General features: G+C 40.1%; 1 protein-coding gene across 2 annotated transcripts in view; it reads right to left on the bottom strand.

The window, feature by feature from the left end:
* The window catches only part of LOC134620308 (kalirin-like), a 57056-nt gene that overhangs the window by 22505 nt on the left and 18751 nt on the right, over positions 1-15800 (bottom strand). For both annotated transcript variants that reach the window (XM_063466396.1, XM_063466397.1), the window contains exons 20-40: positions 13613-13776; positions 13402-13521; positions 12739-12818; positions 12150-12288; positions 11767-11901; positions 11004-11166; positions 10736-10851; positions 10179-10301; positions 9339-9521; positions 8848-8972; positions 8691-8757; positions 8476-8585; positions 8207-8276; positions 8029-8118; positions 6179-6271; positions 4842-4953; positions 3625-3815; positions 3407-3508; positions 3163-3317; positions 2310-2412; positions 1-162 (exon numbers count right to left, since the gene is read on the bottom strand). In XM_063466396.1, the coding sequence (XP_063322466.1) occupies positions 1-162; positions 2310-2412; positions 3163-3317; positions 3407-3508; positions 3625-3815; positions 4842-4953; positions 6179-6271; positions 8029-8118; positions 8207-8276; positions 8476-8585; positions 8691-8757; positions 8848-8972; positions 9339-9521; positions 10179-10301; positions 10736-10851; positions 11004-11166; positions 11767-11901; positions 12150-12288; positions 12739-12818; positions 13402-13521; positions 13613-13776 (2603 nt within the window). The remainder of the gene's footprint in view (positions 163-2309; positions 2413-3162; positions 3318-3406; positions 3509-3624; positions 3816-4841; positions 4954-6178; positions 6272-8028; positions 8119-8206; positions 8277-8475; positions 8586-8690; positions 8758-8847; positions 8973-9338; positions 9522-10178; positions 10302-10735; positions 10852-11003; positions 11167-11766; positions 11902-12149; positions 12289-12738; positions 12819-13401; positions 13522-13612; positions 13777-15800) is intronic.

The raw sequence follows: 15800 nt of genomic DNA, 5'->3' as shown, positions 1-15800 counted from the left end.
CTGTTGAGGTGTTTGATCTGTGGTTCTGACCAGACACCACCCGGGCCGATCTGCTGAGCGCTCCACCAGCTCCACCGTCTGACCGCAGCGAACGCTGATCTCTCCCGGTCCACCGGCAGAGAAATCCAACAACACCACGACTAACTCGCAGCCTCCTGACAGCTGCACGCAGACAGGTAGGACAGATTATTTACAGGCAAAAGGTTTCATCGCTGTGTTGTTAAACGATAATAACAGCATCATTAGCATCAGTGCTCCAAGCTCTGAGAGGAGCAGACATTCATTCGCACTCAGTATGCAGAGAGGTGTCTCCTGGAGTCCATGACCTCACTCCCATGTAGCTCACTGGGAGCGTAGAACCTCTATTTCTCCAAATTATAAAACCAGGCAAATTCAGAGTAGAGTGAGGGAGCAGTCTGAGATATTACTTTATTCCCTGCAGACGGCTAAAAATAAGACTTAACGTGTTTCAAGCTGCAGGGCAGGAATGAGTTCCAGATTACAAAGACACTAAATACAATATCAATTATTAATAAAGAACAAAGTCTCAGATAACTTCAAGACTATGAGCTCTGCCTATAAAGTTCAACAGTGTGGAGATGTTTGTCTTGATGCATGCTCAAACATCCAGGTAAGGAAATACCAGAATGCTGATTCTGTTCATCTGAAAAAGAGTCAACTTTCTTTTCTCCTGAGAGCTAATCAGCTGCTTCTATATCCACTTAATCTATGGTCAGTATGCAAACATATAGAAACATGGATCAAGCTTTTCTGGCTTCTCGGCCAACCAAAGCATTAAAAAGCCGTCCGCTGGGTTTAAATGACTCTAACTGAGAACTGATGAGTGAAAGTGACTTCAGTTCAGCAGAAACATGACCAAACCACAAACCATGAAAGCCTCTCATATCATCCAAAAACAACCTTTCTGTGATTGGCCCAGAGAGCAGAATAAAACATCATGTGATCTGGTCACCGTGGTTACTGCTGACTGTGAACTCCAGCACGTGGGCTGCAGCTGGAAGAGAAAACACTTGTAGCGTCCGCAGGGAATGAGACGGGTGTTCCCCGAAAAATCCAACACAGATGTGAACAGATGTGTGCGTTCAGGGAGGAAGCAAAGGTCTGTCAGAAAGGTTAGAGGTCGCCGTGTCAACTGTCACAGTGAAATCAAAGACTGACAGAGAGCCCAGAAAGTTGGACAGGGCGGACAGATATATTTCCAGTAAGGAACCAGGTTGCAGTACTCATATTATTTTGTTCACACATATACTGGTATTTATTAATTAATTAATTTACATTCATTTAGTTAGCTATAAAAAAGGGATTTTTCAGAAATAATTTCTAAACAATTTTATGTTTTTTATATTTAAATGTGAAAAAAAGCTTTTCAGATAATCAATTTTTATATTTAATTTTTATTTTGTAAAAATTTAATTTTTAATCTTATATTTGCTAAAACTGTAAAATTGTATTTTTTCTCCAAAGATTTATTTAAAAATACAAGATTTATATAAAATACTTTATGTATATATATATATGTGTGTGTATAACATAATATTTTGATTATAATTTACATTTTTTTTTTATTTTTTATCTTTATTGAAATAGTTGTATATAGTTTTTTTTGACATATTTTATTATATTATATCTAAAATGTTTATTTTGCATTTTTTCTGAAATCTTATTAAGATTTACCTTTTTGGTGGATTTTATTTTTCATAAACATTTAATTTTTTCTAGTAATCTTCTGAATACTGAATACTCATATTCAGCACAATATATCATATCATATTGAATATTGTAAGGATAAATTCATGAAAATGCAGAAATGTTCCTTATTTAAATGTTTTCTTGCTCTGATTGATTAATTTTAATTATTATTGTCTCCACTTACATGCTGTCTCTTTAACTCCTCACAGTGACAAAAAAAGTGTCTTTTTTCTTTTTCACCGTGTTTCCTCCGTCAAGTCACCAACGCAGTAAAAAATAAAGTCGTCCACCTTCCTCTCTTAACTGTCTCACAAATCAGAGCACAAGCCAGCAGGGTCAGAGTTTCCAAGGTCAGAGGTCACTGCCACTGGCCCCACTAATGAGAAGCAGGTAAAATAAATCAAACGTACCTCATCAGGAGAGCAGAGCAGTGAAAGTTTCTTGAAGGAGTCCGACCATGAATCGTGGAAACTCCCTCAAGCACACCAAAAACACACACCCAGCCAGCTGCAGCAGCAGTGAGGTCATACGACTGCTCGACACACCCTCTCACAGTGTGTCTGTGAGTGTGCGTGTGACTGTGTGTGTGTGTGTGTTACCTTGTCGCTGTCTGCGGTGTTTTGTGACGTTCGGGAGGCGATGGAGACGGTGTCGGGTTGACTGCTGGCATCACCCAGACTGTCTGCGTCCTCGCTCGTCTCCCTGAAACAAACAAAAACATTCGGGTTGTTTTCTAGGGTTCAAAATACTCTCACAGGTCAAAAGTATGTGGACGCACCGTGCGCTCTTTTAATCTAGTTTGTTTTCACGCTGGGCTTCTTATTTCTTCTACTATAAGTCTGAAGCACATTTTCCATTATTGACTAAGACATCAAATATTTTCTTCCTCTTCGGTAGGAAAAGTCAGGAAATGGTATAAAAGGTTTGTTAACATTTCTAAAAGCTTAAGAGGTTGTCCATAACTTTCCCGATTTATCCAACCAGCAGCTCAAACCCAGGAAAAATAAAGGTTTCAGATTTAACTGGCTATGTCTAAAACGTTCGGTCACTTTTATAAAGGCTCCTGTAATATTACAGTAATAAGGACATTTCCATGTCCTGCTTGCTTCATAAGCACAAATGAAGAAAACCTTTGACTCGATCCAACATGAGAAACTTATGAATATCCTTCATGAGCTGGGACGTCATGGATGCCACATTCGATTGATTGGAAACCTGTAATGGTTTCAGAGACCAGGTGTACTCCAAGTGGAAGTAAACGTAAGTCTGACACAAACAGTTTTTATATATTAATCATATAAATCTTAACAGCAGAAATAAAATAAGTGCTTTCTCACTGCAGTTTCACTGGAGTTTGGAGTTCAAATATTAGCAGCACTGAGAATTAGGTCTGTCGATATAACAGGTCAGGGAGTCAGTATTGCTGTTTAAAGGCCATCTGTGTGAGCTGACCTGCGGGTGATGCTGCGCTGTCGCCCCAGTGTGGGGTTGGGGGTCTTGGGGAGGGGGATGGGCTCCCTAAGTGCCCCCCGCAGGTGACCCCGCCTCTCCTGGATCACCTGCCGAATGCTACGAACCCACTCCTGCTTCAGCTCCAAAGATGATGCCTAAAAGTAAACAAAAAGAAGGATTATTCCTTAGATCGAACCATCACTGTATGAATGTTCACTTACTCATTCATGACAGGAGCACACACCTTTAAGACTGTCTTGTTGTCTGAGGTTGGCGTTCGTCCAACCCACAATGCAAACTTACAGGGGTCGCCCTCTATGTGCTCTGTTACACCGAGCTCGGAGGTCTGAGACAGAGTCAAGAAGTAAGAGAAACTTGATCATTTGTAGAACATCTTCAGCCAAATTAGTTCCATTTGTACTTTTTTTATTTGAACGGAGCGAAGCTGGACGTTGTCCTTACCCTCAGCCTGCTCTTGTAGATGTATTTGGTCCGTCCAGACGAGTCTTTGATCTCCTTGCTGAAGATGAGTGACAACTCGAACAGGAAGAGGTGTCGGTCCCGCCCCTTTCTGATCAAAGACTTCGGCTCCCAAACCAGGAAGGAGTCCTGCAGCAGGAGCTCGCCCTGAACATCCAGACCATCCTCCACACCTGCAAGATACAAGACAGTGAGGAGCCTCCAAGACATTTCTGTCAAGTTTTGCTTTTAGTTTTTAACCCTTTAAAGTTTATACATTACTTTACAAAAATCTGGAGCGACTCCCCGTTGCTTTTTACTTACTAAAATGTGAAATAGGTACAGTGATTTATTTGAACATGTCCAAACACACATGCAAATACAGTTTTTACGATTCTAACAAGCTTGAAAGTCAATATTTGGTGTGACCACCTTTATTCTCCAGCACAGACTGAACTCTCTTAGGCAGCCTTCTTGTCCTTCCTTTAAGTAGTCTTCAGGAATAGTTCTCCAGGCTTCTTGAAGGACATTCAAAGCTCTTCTTTGGATGTTTCAGCCTTTTGTTCTGTTCTCTGTCAACATGACACAGTGCTTCAATAATGTTGAGGTCCGGGCTCTGGGGAGGCCAATCTATTAATTAATTATTAATTAATTTCCTATCCAGGTCAGAATCTGATGGTATTTTCTGTGTTCATAATTCATCAATTTTAACAATATCTCCAACACCACTGGCTGAAATGCAGCTCCAAACCATGACAGAGCCTCTACCGTGTTTTACACATGACTGTAAACACTCACTGTCTTACCTCTCTGCTACCAAACTGTGTTATCTTTGGTGTTTTTAACAGATTCAACTAAAGAAATAAGAACAGATGTGGTTTTTTAACAAAGTGTTTAAAGATAAAATTTAAAATTGGCTCTCTGCTAAGTTGTCACATGTAGACACAGCACTGGTTCCTTGAGTTTGGTGCATTTTATGCTTGAATGATTCAAAGGTCACTGTTAAGTGACTGAAAAACCTGTTGAGACCTTCAGAAAGCCTGGACAACTATTGCTTAAGACCACTTAAAAAAAACACAAGAAAGCTTCACTTCCTGGAAGCAGAATATAAAGAAATGAGGGGTGGCTCCGTGACAGTACTGTATGAAGTTCTCCATTAGATAACGACTATAACAATTCATAATATGTCCTGACTTCATGTGAAAAATATTCTGTGTTACCTTCCAGCATGCTAACGTGCATAGCATCGTTTGCTCTCTTTGGGACGCTCAGCATCACATCCAGGCCTTCCTTTATCTCGCCTTTTCCCTCCTCACAGCACGCTAGCAGCTCCTGCATCACATTAACACATATACAGGTTCATCAGTTTATACCCTGGAAAATGAAGTGCTGAACTCTGTGAGAAATCTTCAGAGAAAAAAAGATGTTTGAGTTTTATATTATAATAGTATGTGGGTAATTTTAATATTTTTAAAAAACTGCAAAGGAAGTTGTATAAAAGAGTAGCGCATTTCACCATGTTTAAAATATATGATTGCAGATATTTTAGAGAACTAAGCCCAAACCAAAACAAGCCAGATATCCCCACAAACCTGCCAGAAAACAAAGAGCATGTTGCCATAAATACACTAAGAAATAAACAAAATATCTCCTTATAACTGCCAAAAAACAAACAAACAACCAAGATGTCCTCATATGCCTGCCAGAAACAGTCATATGTCCCAATAAAGGCACCAAAAACAAGCCAAATATCCCCAGAAACCCACCAGCAAGATGTTCTCCAAAGCTCACCAAAAAATAAGCAAGATGTTGCCATAAACCCACCAAACAAACAAGCCAAATATCTCAATAAACCTGTTCAAAAAGAAAAACATAATGTCCCCCCCCCCCCCCCAAAAAAAAAACAAGCAAAATGTCCTCATCAAAAATCTCCCTATAAACCTGCCTAGAAACTAGTAACTTAGACAATTAACTAATGAGAAAAGTGTTTACAGAGGTCAAGTGAGGAGTCATTTCCTCATAGACTTCCATAGAATCAGCCTTAGTTTTACAACAGAAGTCACCTCCCTCATGGCCATCAGCAAAAAATAGGGCAACCCTGCAGAAGCTTCACTTTGTATATTTCTTCACTGCTCTGGTTTGAAGTATTAAAAAGTTTGAAAAACAGTTAAAACATCACCCTGAACAGACAAAGTGGCAACATAAAGAAATGAAGCTCAGTCTAAAGGGGGTTACGTGTTCGGCACCTTCAGCCTCCTGCTGCTGCTGAGTTACAACAAAGTTTTCAAACTGACACGAAGCGCTTTTCATTCATTATTCCAGGCACACACGCTGTGTCCTCTGGGCTCCATATAAAGTATTCGGGATTGAAAGCTGTGCTCAGAAAAAATCCTCTGAGGCGCCGTGTTTTCCAAACAGCCAGAGGGATGAAACATTTCCGAGCCTTCCTCTAAATTTAACAGCCTTCTAAACAAAAACAGTTTGGAGCTCTGTGGGAAACACTTCGTTCTCGTGTGTTTTGAATGTGGGGGAAACGTAAAAGAAATTCAGGGCGTACCTTGAGCAGCAGCTGGTATTTGGTGATCCTCTGAACAGGCTTGATGAGAGCCGAAGAGATGGAGTTTGCTAGACCGTGTCTTCTCTGGACCTCCTGTACACACAAAATAAAATGTTAGAGATCATATAAAAGATCATTAATCAAGCTTTAAACCAGTCCAATAAAATTCAAACCACATTTGTTGGTGACTCACAGGGAGAGCTGAAGAAAACACACTTTGTTTTATGGTCCCATAAGCTCTTTTTTATCTTCTTGGTTATGTTTCCTATGGTTGCACTTATTTTTATTTATTTCTCTTAAATTAGTATTACAGGGGGAACTGAACCAAGTAAATAGTACTGTACTGTAAACTCAAGAACTGATGTTTTGGGAGCTTGAAAAATGGATTTGTTAAATTCCAAACACATCATGAAATAGCACAAACTTGGCCTATATTTGCAGTTTTCTTTGGGCCACACTTAGCCTTGACTGGTGACCAGTTCAGGCTGAGTCTGGTTGTCTCAGTTCAACTACAGGTCCATGTTATTTGGGCCAGAAGTCACGTGTGTTGTGGCATTTAGATGATAGATGGCTAACAAACATTTAGCAGTGCTGTAATTTAGCCACAAATAGCCCAATGTGTATGCTATCTATGATTTAAACATGGTTTCTAACAGTGTGTTACAGATGTGGCCTATGTTCATCCATCAATATCAGAATAAAGAATCAGACAAAAGTTGTAATGCTGTTTTATTTGTTCAACTCTTACAGTTTACAGTAGGCTAGATCAGTCAAAGATGCTGAGGTTGATGACTTTTGTGGTGGAAACCCAGATATGCTAAACCAAATTTCCAGTTCCTTGTTTATTCGTTACTTAATTTAAGCCTCTAATTAGTCACTGGAGACTGGATGTCCATAAACTGGATTCATGTCAGGCTGTCGAGATAGGTTGGTTCTCTGGATGGTGAAAATCTTGGATAATTTGCGTGTCCTTCCATCTGTGTTAATCTATTAACTTCCACCAGCTTGCTGGTGAACATTTTAGCAGTAGTGCTGGGTTGTGTTTTAGAAACATGCTCGAAGGTGTTAAATGTCAAATCAAGTCTCTTACAGGCATTTTGGCCTTGGAGTTCTTCTATTGTAAGATTTCCATTCAGCAAGAAGGAATTCTTCATGAAGAAGGGTAGATGTGAAACTAACTCTAAAGACGCCGCCTGGATAATATTAGGAGGTTAACAAATGCTTTTACCAACATTTTTCCAAGATCTTTTTCTGTGATCCGACTTTTCATGAGAAACTGTATCTAGGGAAATCTAGACCATTTAGCTTTTCTTCTTTCTGCTGGCTCAGTGTCTAAACCTCATAGTCAAACATGGTGACTGACTGATGGAGTGTACTTCTGGTGTGGTGGAACTAATCTCTGGGTTGGTTGATACTTTGTTTTGTCTCTTGGGGAACGGTAATGACAAAACTGCTAGAATCACAGATATCTGAATGTTGGGCTCTAAATGAGACAACTGATCCCAGGTAGGTCTTATTTTTTTCCACAGCGAATTGCAGGAGCTTGGTTTCGCCAGCTTAGTTTACATTTCTGTGGCATTAAGTGTCACATTCACAAATTTCCAACCCCAAAGTTTCAAAGTCTGCTGAAGAAGATGAAGCTGCCAGGTTTTGCTTGACATGAGTCCAGGAAACACAGGAAAGCCGTAAACATAGCTGTGTTTTAGTGAAATCCAAACTTGTTTTCATTGATGAAACTCTTATATATTTAAAAAATAATATTTGGAATGAAGATAAATAAAGTGCTACCCAACTAAACTATTGGCTAATATTAGGTTGTTAAGTTGATGTTTGTGGTGTTTGAAAAAGACCTCAAAGAACGCCACGCCATGTTGTTGGATGAGTAAACTGGAGTCTGGTTTGTTCCTGCAGTACGTCACGTACATGTGGAACTTATCAGCCTGATAGGGAAAGAAACACAGATTAATCATTAGCTCTGTAGGTTTAAAATAAATAAACAACCTGAAATTTTAAAAAAAGGAATCATACCCAGGTGACAAAGCAGTGTCCAACATCCTCAGGAAGCTGTTCATAGTTTTCCAGCTCCTTCAGGAAAATACTGCAAAAACACAGAGAAAATATTAATTTTCTCTAAATGTATTTTAATATTCTTTTAATAACAGTTATGGACCTATGATATCTAAACATGTAGTTTGGAGATGTTTACAACTCACAGATGTCCTGGATGTTCCTAATGTAATACATCCATTAGAATATTGCAGTGTTTGCAGCACATTTAGCAGGATATTTAGTAGTACCTGTTGTGGAACTCGTAGATATCCTGGATGTTTCCAAACACAATATCGTCCTTGTTTACAAGGCCAGGCGGGACGTCCTCTGAGCCGCTCGTCATCTCCCACAGGTATGTCTGCAGCAGGTAATCGTATTAACAGCAGGATGTACAACTTAGTATTATGTAGTACTGTGTTGCGTCACATCCAGTAATCAGAACCCATGAATTCTGAAAATATACCTCAATACACTCCTGCAAATCTCTGACATAGACTCTTTCTGTCTGAAGGAGCTCAGCCATGATGTACCTGAGGACACACACAGGTGTTATCAGAGTACTGCAGTAGTAAAGCTACCAGTAATATCTATACTAACATCAGTAATATCAGAGTACTCACTCTTTCTTGCGGGCGGAACGTCTCTTCTCATCGCTGACTTGGTGGCTCGGATCGGACAGGTTGACTTCGGGGTCGGAGTCTGACAGACTGTTGGGGATCAGCTCGAGCTCCAAGTCCTTATTATCCTGAGAGGAAAACTATACAAGGTAAACTCACTAAAACACATACATTTATATTTATTTTTAATATACATTTTCTAAATCTGAATAATCATAGAAGTACAGCAACAGATCTACCTTCTAATTTCACACATTTGCAGCTTGTATGTTACTAATAATTCAAAAAGCTGCATTTGTATGATATAGTCCTTCAAATTATTCAATCATAACCTGTTTTACATGGAAATAAACTTTAAATGCAAAGGTTCACACATCAGTAAATGTTGATGTGTTTGTTGCAAAAACACTAAGAATCACATCACACTCACTCACATGTTTTCGCTTTCAAATGTGGAGAGTTCCTGCTCCACAGTCAGTACTTGTGTCGTTTACCTGTGAGCAGCCTCCCAGCGCCGTCTCCAGCAGGTGCCGGTACTGCCCCATCCTGACGGTGAAGTCCCGGTAGCGTTTGTCAACCGTAGAAACACAACGACGGAGCTCAGTGCGGTGGGCGTGGCCTTTAGCCAGCATGCTCTCGGCCAGCTGGATTAGCAGGTGAACCTTTTCCTGCGTATGCTGACAGAAACAAGGTTATAGTTTAGTTAAATTCAACCTCACAACAACATGTGGTTTGCTAGCACTTTTCCTGATTTTAATCATATTCAGGACACAAAATGGAGCAGGGAAATACTTTAATATCCATAAAAATGGTAAATCCAACTGATTTTCTGAATTTTGTTGGGTTGTTCTACATCTCTCGTGGTCTCTTTGTAGCTGTTCAGTATCTCCTTGATCACAATACGTCTCTTAGCGGTTGTTTTGCATCTCATAATGGCCTTTTGTTTCTCTTTAAGGGATTTTTTGGCATCTTTCTCTGTGCACAAACAATCAACACTGAAGAGTAAAGTGCTCACCTATTAAGACTTAGTCTGCATTATGAGAGCATATGGTTTCTTTGACTGACAGGTGGACTGGTACACAGATGGCCTTAGTTCATAGCTGTTTGCTGCTCTGCTTTTGTGAGTATCAAGCAACAAAATATTAACAGTCTTTTCAAACAGATGCTTTGGCTAGAGGGTCATTGACCCCTCAGTGTGTGCATCATAAGGCTGCTGAGCAATCCAAACATGAGCTCAGACTACATTAACTAATTAATTATCTTACTGGGAAGTACTGTTCATAGAAAGTGATAAAAATATGATATACATTTCAATAAACTGGAAAAAAACACACCTTGGCAGAAATGCAGAACTCCCTGTGTTGGATCAGCAGTTCTTGCGTCTCAGCCACTGTCGCCCCAGGTGATGTGTGTGTGGCCAGGTAGTGGTCCCCTGACTGTTGTAGCCAATCCAGAGCCTGCAACAAAAGGACACATTAGACAGATGTCCTTCAATAACTCAAAGTCAGCATTTCCAAAATATGATGCGAACACCCAGAGAGTATGCGAGACTTTTCATGCAACACAATTACTGTGTTAACTGATTAGTATTTTGACCTACTCAACAACAGAAAACTGTGAAAAATGTATCATGCTGGACAAAACAACAGCACAATGATTCAAATGACAAAATATTTAATTTACTATCATGTAAGATTGAAAAAGGAAGCAACTTTGTATGCTTGAGAATCAAAGTTGTTAGATACAGTAGCTTGTCTGTTGGAACAGACCACACGAGCCACCTGTCAGTGGTCATAATGTTATGTTACACCTGATCAGTGTATATGATTTGCTGATTTTGTTGTTAATGAGCATGAATAACACTGCTAATAATTTAGCAGACGGCATCTACCTGCTGAGCGTGGCTCTGGAACATCAGATACTGCTGGCATTGATCCAGTCTACGTTTCTTTAAAGTCCAGAAATGAAGAACTCTGTTTTCTCTCTGGAGGAGCTCACTGAGGATACCTGAGTGCACAGACACATCTGGGTAAGTCAAATTACCACAATAATTTGCCATTAAGTGTGGTGTTCCTCAAGAAGTGATCCCGGCTCCACTGTAATTCTGTATTTACACCAACAAATGCTTGAATATTTCTCATGTATATATTTTTGTTCACCTTTGACCTGTTGCTCGGGGACCCTGGAGTGCCCAGTGACCTCTGCAACCCCTGTTACCCCGGAGACGGTGACACTGTGGCCAGAGATGGTCGCCATGGTGACACTGTTACGGTGAATGTACTTGAGGAAAACTTCGGCATTCCGTCTGGCCAGAGTGCAGGCCTGTCGATGTCCAACACCAGAGACATTGTGAAAAAAAGACATGGCACTCGAATAAGCCCGAATAGATATCTATGATCGATCATTACCTGCCTTTAAAGAGCCGACAGTTTCAGCATTGTGGTAGGCTTGGCTCACTCCATCCAAAATCAAACTTTATTACCAGGTTTAGTAAAATTTAACTTGCCATTTTCTCCACAAGCACTTACAAATAATTGTTCAAATAGTTACCAAGATGCATGCTAAGTAGAAAGACTTGATTAGGGAAGTACTTTGATAACACTTGTACGATTGTCCCAGATCGTACAACTTTCATAAATGCTCTTGAGGTTGTCAAAATAAACAAATGAGGACAGCTCATGCTGGATGTTTTGGGACTGCTAAATTTAATACAATGAGAACTTTCCATGACCATTGAACAAGAAAACTGTTCAAAATAAATAAATGCATTCAACTTTATTCAAGTATCCTATTAATAGGATATGTCACTAAAGCCTGCCCATGACTGATTACAGCAGTTGAATGGACTCGTTTTCAGCGTAAAATATTAGCAATGATCAGCTTCTATTTTGGAGTTTGTGGTGGTTTTCCAGAGCTCCTCACCTTCAGAAATGCCTCCTTCTGCTCCATGTGTTTGCTGATGAGCGGCACCAGCTGCTCCGGCTGTCTTTCTCCTCCTGCACACCAGTCCTCCTCCCTGCGGTACTCCTGCTCCAGACTCTCCAGGACACCACACACCTGGAAACAGGCAGGTACACACTTGAAGAAATACAGTATACTACGAATTTCCAGCTGACTGTAGTTTAAATTTTAAATATTTACACAACCTAAAAAGTAAGTTTGTAAAAACAATGTGTTCTATAGTTAAAGTATTACAATTATTTTTCATTTAAGATAATTATAATATATTACGAGTTTGCTAACCACTCATTTAAGTGCTTGGCACCGTTTATTTATCAGATGCAGTTACAGTCTCTCAGCGTTACCTGCTGTGACGTCCTGTAGAAGGCAGCAGATGCGTTAACTAATTTAAGTCTGTCTTCAATCCTCAGCATCAGAGTCTGCCAGTGTAGCGCCACCGTCTGGGCACAAGACCTCACTGCATCTGGGTCATAATGACCTGATCTAAGGAGGAAAGCGCAGATGTCAGTTTTAAACAGACTAATGGCTAGCCTTCCTGAAGAAATGTAACATTTTCATCATTTAACGTTAAATGATAGTAATGAATATTATAAAAATGATTCTTTTACAGTTTGGGAAATGTGAGCTCTCTCTAACACAGAACACCAGAAGGTGACAGATGATCAAAGCTTTTGCTTTGATTGATTCATTTCCGGAAATATTGTGAAGTATAATATAATTTTATGAATTACAATAACAGTTAGCAGTACATACATGGGGTTATCTAACTTTTGTACAAAGGGTTACTATGTACTTGATAAAGCATTGCTATGTCTGTATTTAAGACTTTATAAAAATGTTTTTAAGCCAGATTTTACTGGAAATTAATTAGACCAGTGGTTAATAATTTGATATTTGCAGCTAATTAGCATTAATAATAATAGATTAACTAACCTGACCAAGAGCTCTGCTCTCTGCTGCAGAGCCAGGGCCACCTGGTGGGTCCTCTGCAGGGAGTCAGCATGAAGGAGAGACTGGAGAAAAAGACAAGACACAGCACATTCACTTCATTTCCTTTAATCCGTCGGGAGGACTTTGTGTGTGAGAGTCCCTGTTGTTGTGGTAACCTCTAAAGCTGACTGCTGTGATGGACTGCAAACACATCAGACTCATCCTCTGCATGAGGGCAGGGTCATTTATTCGCTGTCATGCAGGGTTTCCCACAGGAATCCATTTAGCTGAGCTGGTAAGCTGCTCAGATTTTGATGCATTTCATGTTGTGATAACCTGAACTCTGAAGAACAGTCACACATATTTACATCTATACATCTATATGTAAATTACTCAGAAAGGGCAATGTTATGGTAAGGCTATAAATACTTTCTTCTTAAAATACTGAACAGATATTTTTTTTTACTGTTTGTTACTGTCTTGTGTTTTTTAACTGTTAAGAGATGTTTCTATATTTTTTTCTGTAGAGTGGAGAAAATCCATATTTATATGCTGTTTAGAAACCTGATATCTTAGCATAGTTTTGATGTAGAAGCCATTTAATAGTTCTCCTTTTTATTACTTCTGCTAATTGGAGTGTACAGTTTGCATTGTGTGTGCAATAACCTCTATGGCCTGTTGGAGGCGCTCATGCTCCCTTTGCAGTTGCTCAGCTTCAGACAAACAGCTGGAATTCAACATGCAGGACGATAACATGACCTCCCCCTCAGAGATCCAACCCAGCACCTGAGACAGATACACAGGGACGGAGACAGGTCAGCATCATCACCTTTAGTCCCCACTTGACACCTGGCACATGTTCATCTGTGTGTGTTACCTGTTTAACCTGGCTCTGCAGGTGTCTCAGCTGCAGATTCTGTTCCAGGTGTGTGTGTATGAGATCTGCAATCTGCTGCAGCTCCTTCTGTTTGTCCTGCAGGAGGTGCTGCAGCTCCTCCACCTGAGAGGAAATTCCTCCTTCTGCCTCGGACAGCTCAATACCTGACACACACACACACACACACACACACACACACACACACACACACACACACACACACACACATACAGATACACATTTTAGACCTTCAAAGAGAGGGCGTTTTGGCTGCTAACATCCCCACAAGTACATTAAGACAGCTGTTTATGTATATCTTTGTTCATATGTGTATGGATGCATGAACCGATGCAAGTTTTTGTCTGTGTGTCTCCATGGCAAATTCAATACGCTGGTTTCTATGGGGACCAGCTGTGTGCTTCAGAGAACAGTTTCCATGGCAACCCCATCCCCCTTTCCCCCCTCCCCCATTATCCTCGGTGCCCCCCCTTTCTCCCTCCTAATATCATCAGTGTGTTACTGAAGTGGTCAGACGGAGGCTACGCAGGAGCATCAAATGTGCTGACTGATTTCTATTTTATTCTGCTGCATTCAATTCTCTTCTATTCTGTGGAGGTTAAACATAATCAACATGCCATTGTATTGCAACTGTCCTGCACTATTCTGCTTCGTGCCCGTTCGGCCTTTTGCCAGCTTTGCTGTTTGACGCCATCAAAGCCCTCATTAGCCCCTCAAGGAAAGCCAAAACCCCCTCAAGTACAGCTACAAGCCCTGGATTGAAACCAGAAAACCTGGAAGCACATCAAGGACCACATAGCCTGTTTCAGTATCATCACTACCCCTTCAGTTGTCTCTGCAAACCAACCAGTCCAACAGAACCTTTTAAAGACAGGATTCTCAAAGTGTGACTGGAAACAACTTCTTCAGTCCTTGACTAAATGAAAAATGAAATACCTAAATTTAATTCAGTCACACTGCATTTCATACTCAGCAGCAGCAGTACTTTATTGCAGACATTACAGAACATGCTAAAGTTTTTTTAACCACTTAATATTCTCGCAGTGAACAGCGACCCATATAGAGTTAGGTTTATTGTTTGGGTTTGGTGAATGTCCACCCAAACTATAAAAAATTTGAAATGTCTGAAATGTTATAAAACAATTGAAATGTAACATCTATTTGGTATGTGGCTAAAACCAACCCCAACCCTGACCCTAGACAGGTCAGTACTGAGCTGGTGAAGTTCAACGGTTAATATATAAAGCTGGTGTAAACAAATATAATATCCACCTTGCTGGTTAAAGAAATTATAGTCCAGGTCAAATATTAGAATTATCATAATAAATCATAAAGCAACCTCTGAACTGGCACATTTCAAAAATTAATACTTGTACTTGGAAACCTATTCGGGTACATAACTGTCAGGGATCTCTGGAACCTCTTGAGTACCTTCAAATGATCACCAGACACCCAAGATATCTGGAGCCCCCTCATGGAAATGTTAAAAATCAAACCCACAATTACTTCAGAAACTACTGAGCCCCACAGGGCGACACTAACTAAAACACTGAGGGCATGATTAACAGAAATGTCTCAAGGTCCTTTCTTTGAGGGAATATCCCCAGCCACTAGCAATCTTCTTTAGAAATCCCTTAAAGAATAATTAAATAAATAAGCAAAATCCAATTAAGGGATTTCCACAATCCCCTAAGTAACTTCTAAACACACTCAAGGATCACTAGAAAACACTTTAAGACACCTGGAGCACATCAGTGATACACTATCAGAAATCAGTACCACTTACTTATAACTATGGGGAGCTCATGAGGGCTTGGGTCTACCGTGGCATTATTCATGGTGTCCATACACAGATCTTAGAATCTCTTAGGTATTGTAAACCACATTACCCGGATTTTATTAAATACCTTTGTGACCCCAAACCATATCTCTGGAAACTTTAGAGAAAACCTCTCAGCTGCTAACAATAAAATCCCACTTACGACTGAAGAGCCCCCAAACTAAAGTATTTACTGCAGCCCATTAATAACCTCTAAAATTCAAAATTCACATCACCTTTCATTTCTTGTGCCTTACCACAGGACTCAATCTTGGGTCCCCTTTTCTAAGCAGACATTACGTCACTGAAGAACCTGATGTATGTTTCTGTCGATATGTTTCAGTTTAATTG

The sequence above is a fragment of the Pelmatolapia mariae genome, linkage group LG23 (assembly GCF_036321145.2).
Source record: "Pelmatolapia mariae isolate MD_Pm_ZW linkage group LG23, Pm_UMD_F_2, whole genome shotgun sequence".
Lineage (NCBI taxonomy): Eukaryota > Metazoa > Chordata > Actinopteri > Cichliformes > Cichlidae > Pelmatolapia > Pelmatolapia mariae.
This window is presented reverse-complemented; position numbering and strand designations above follow the sequence as displayed.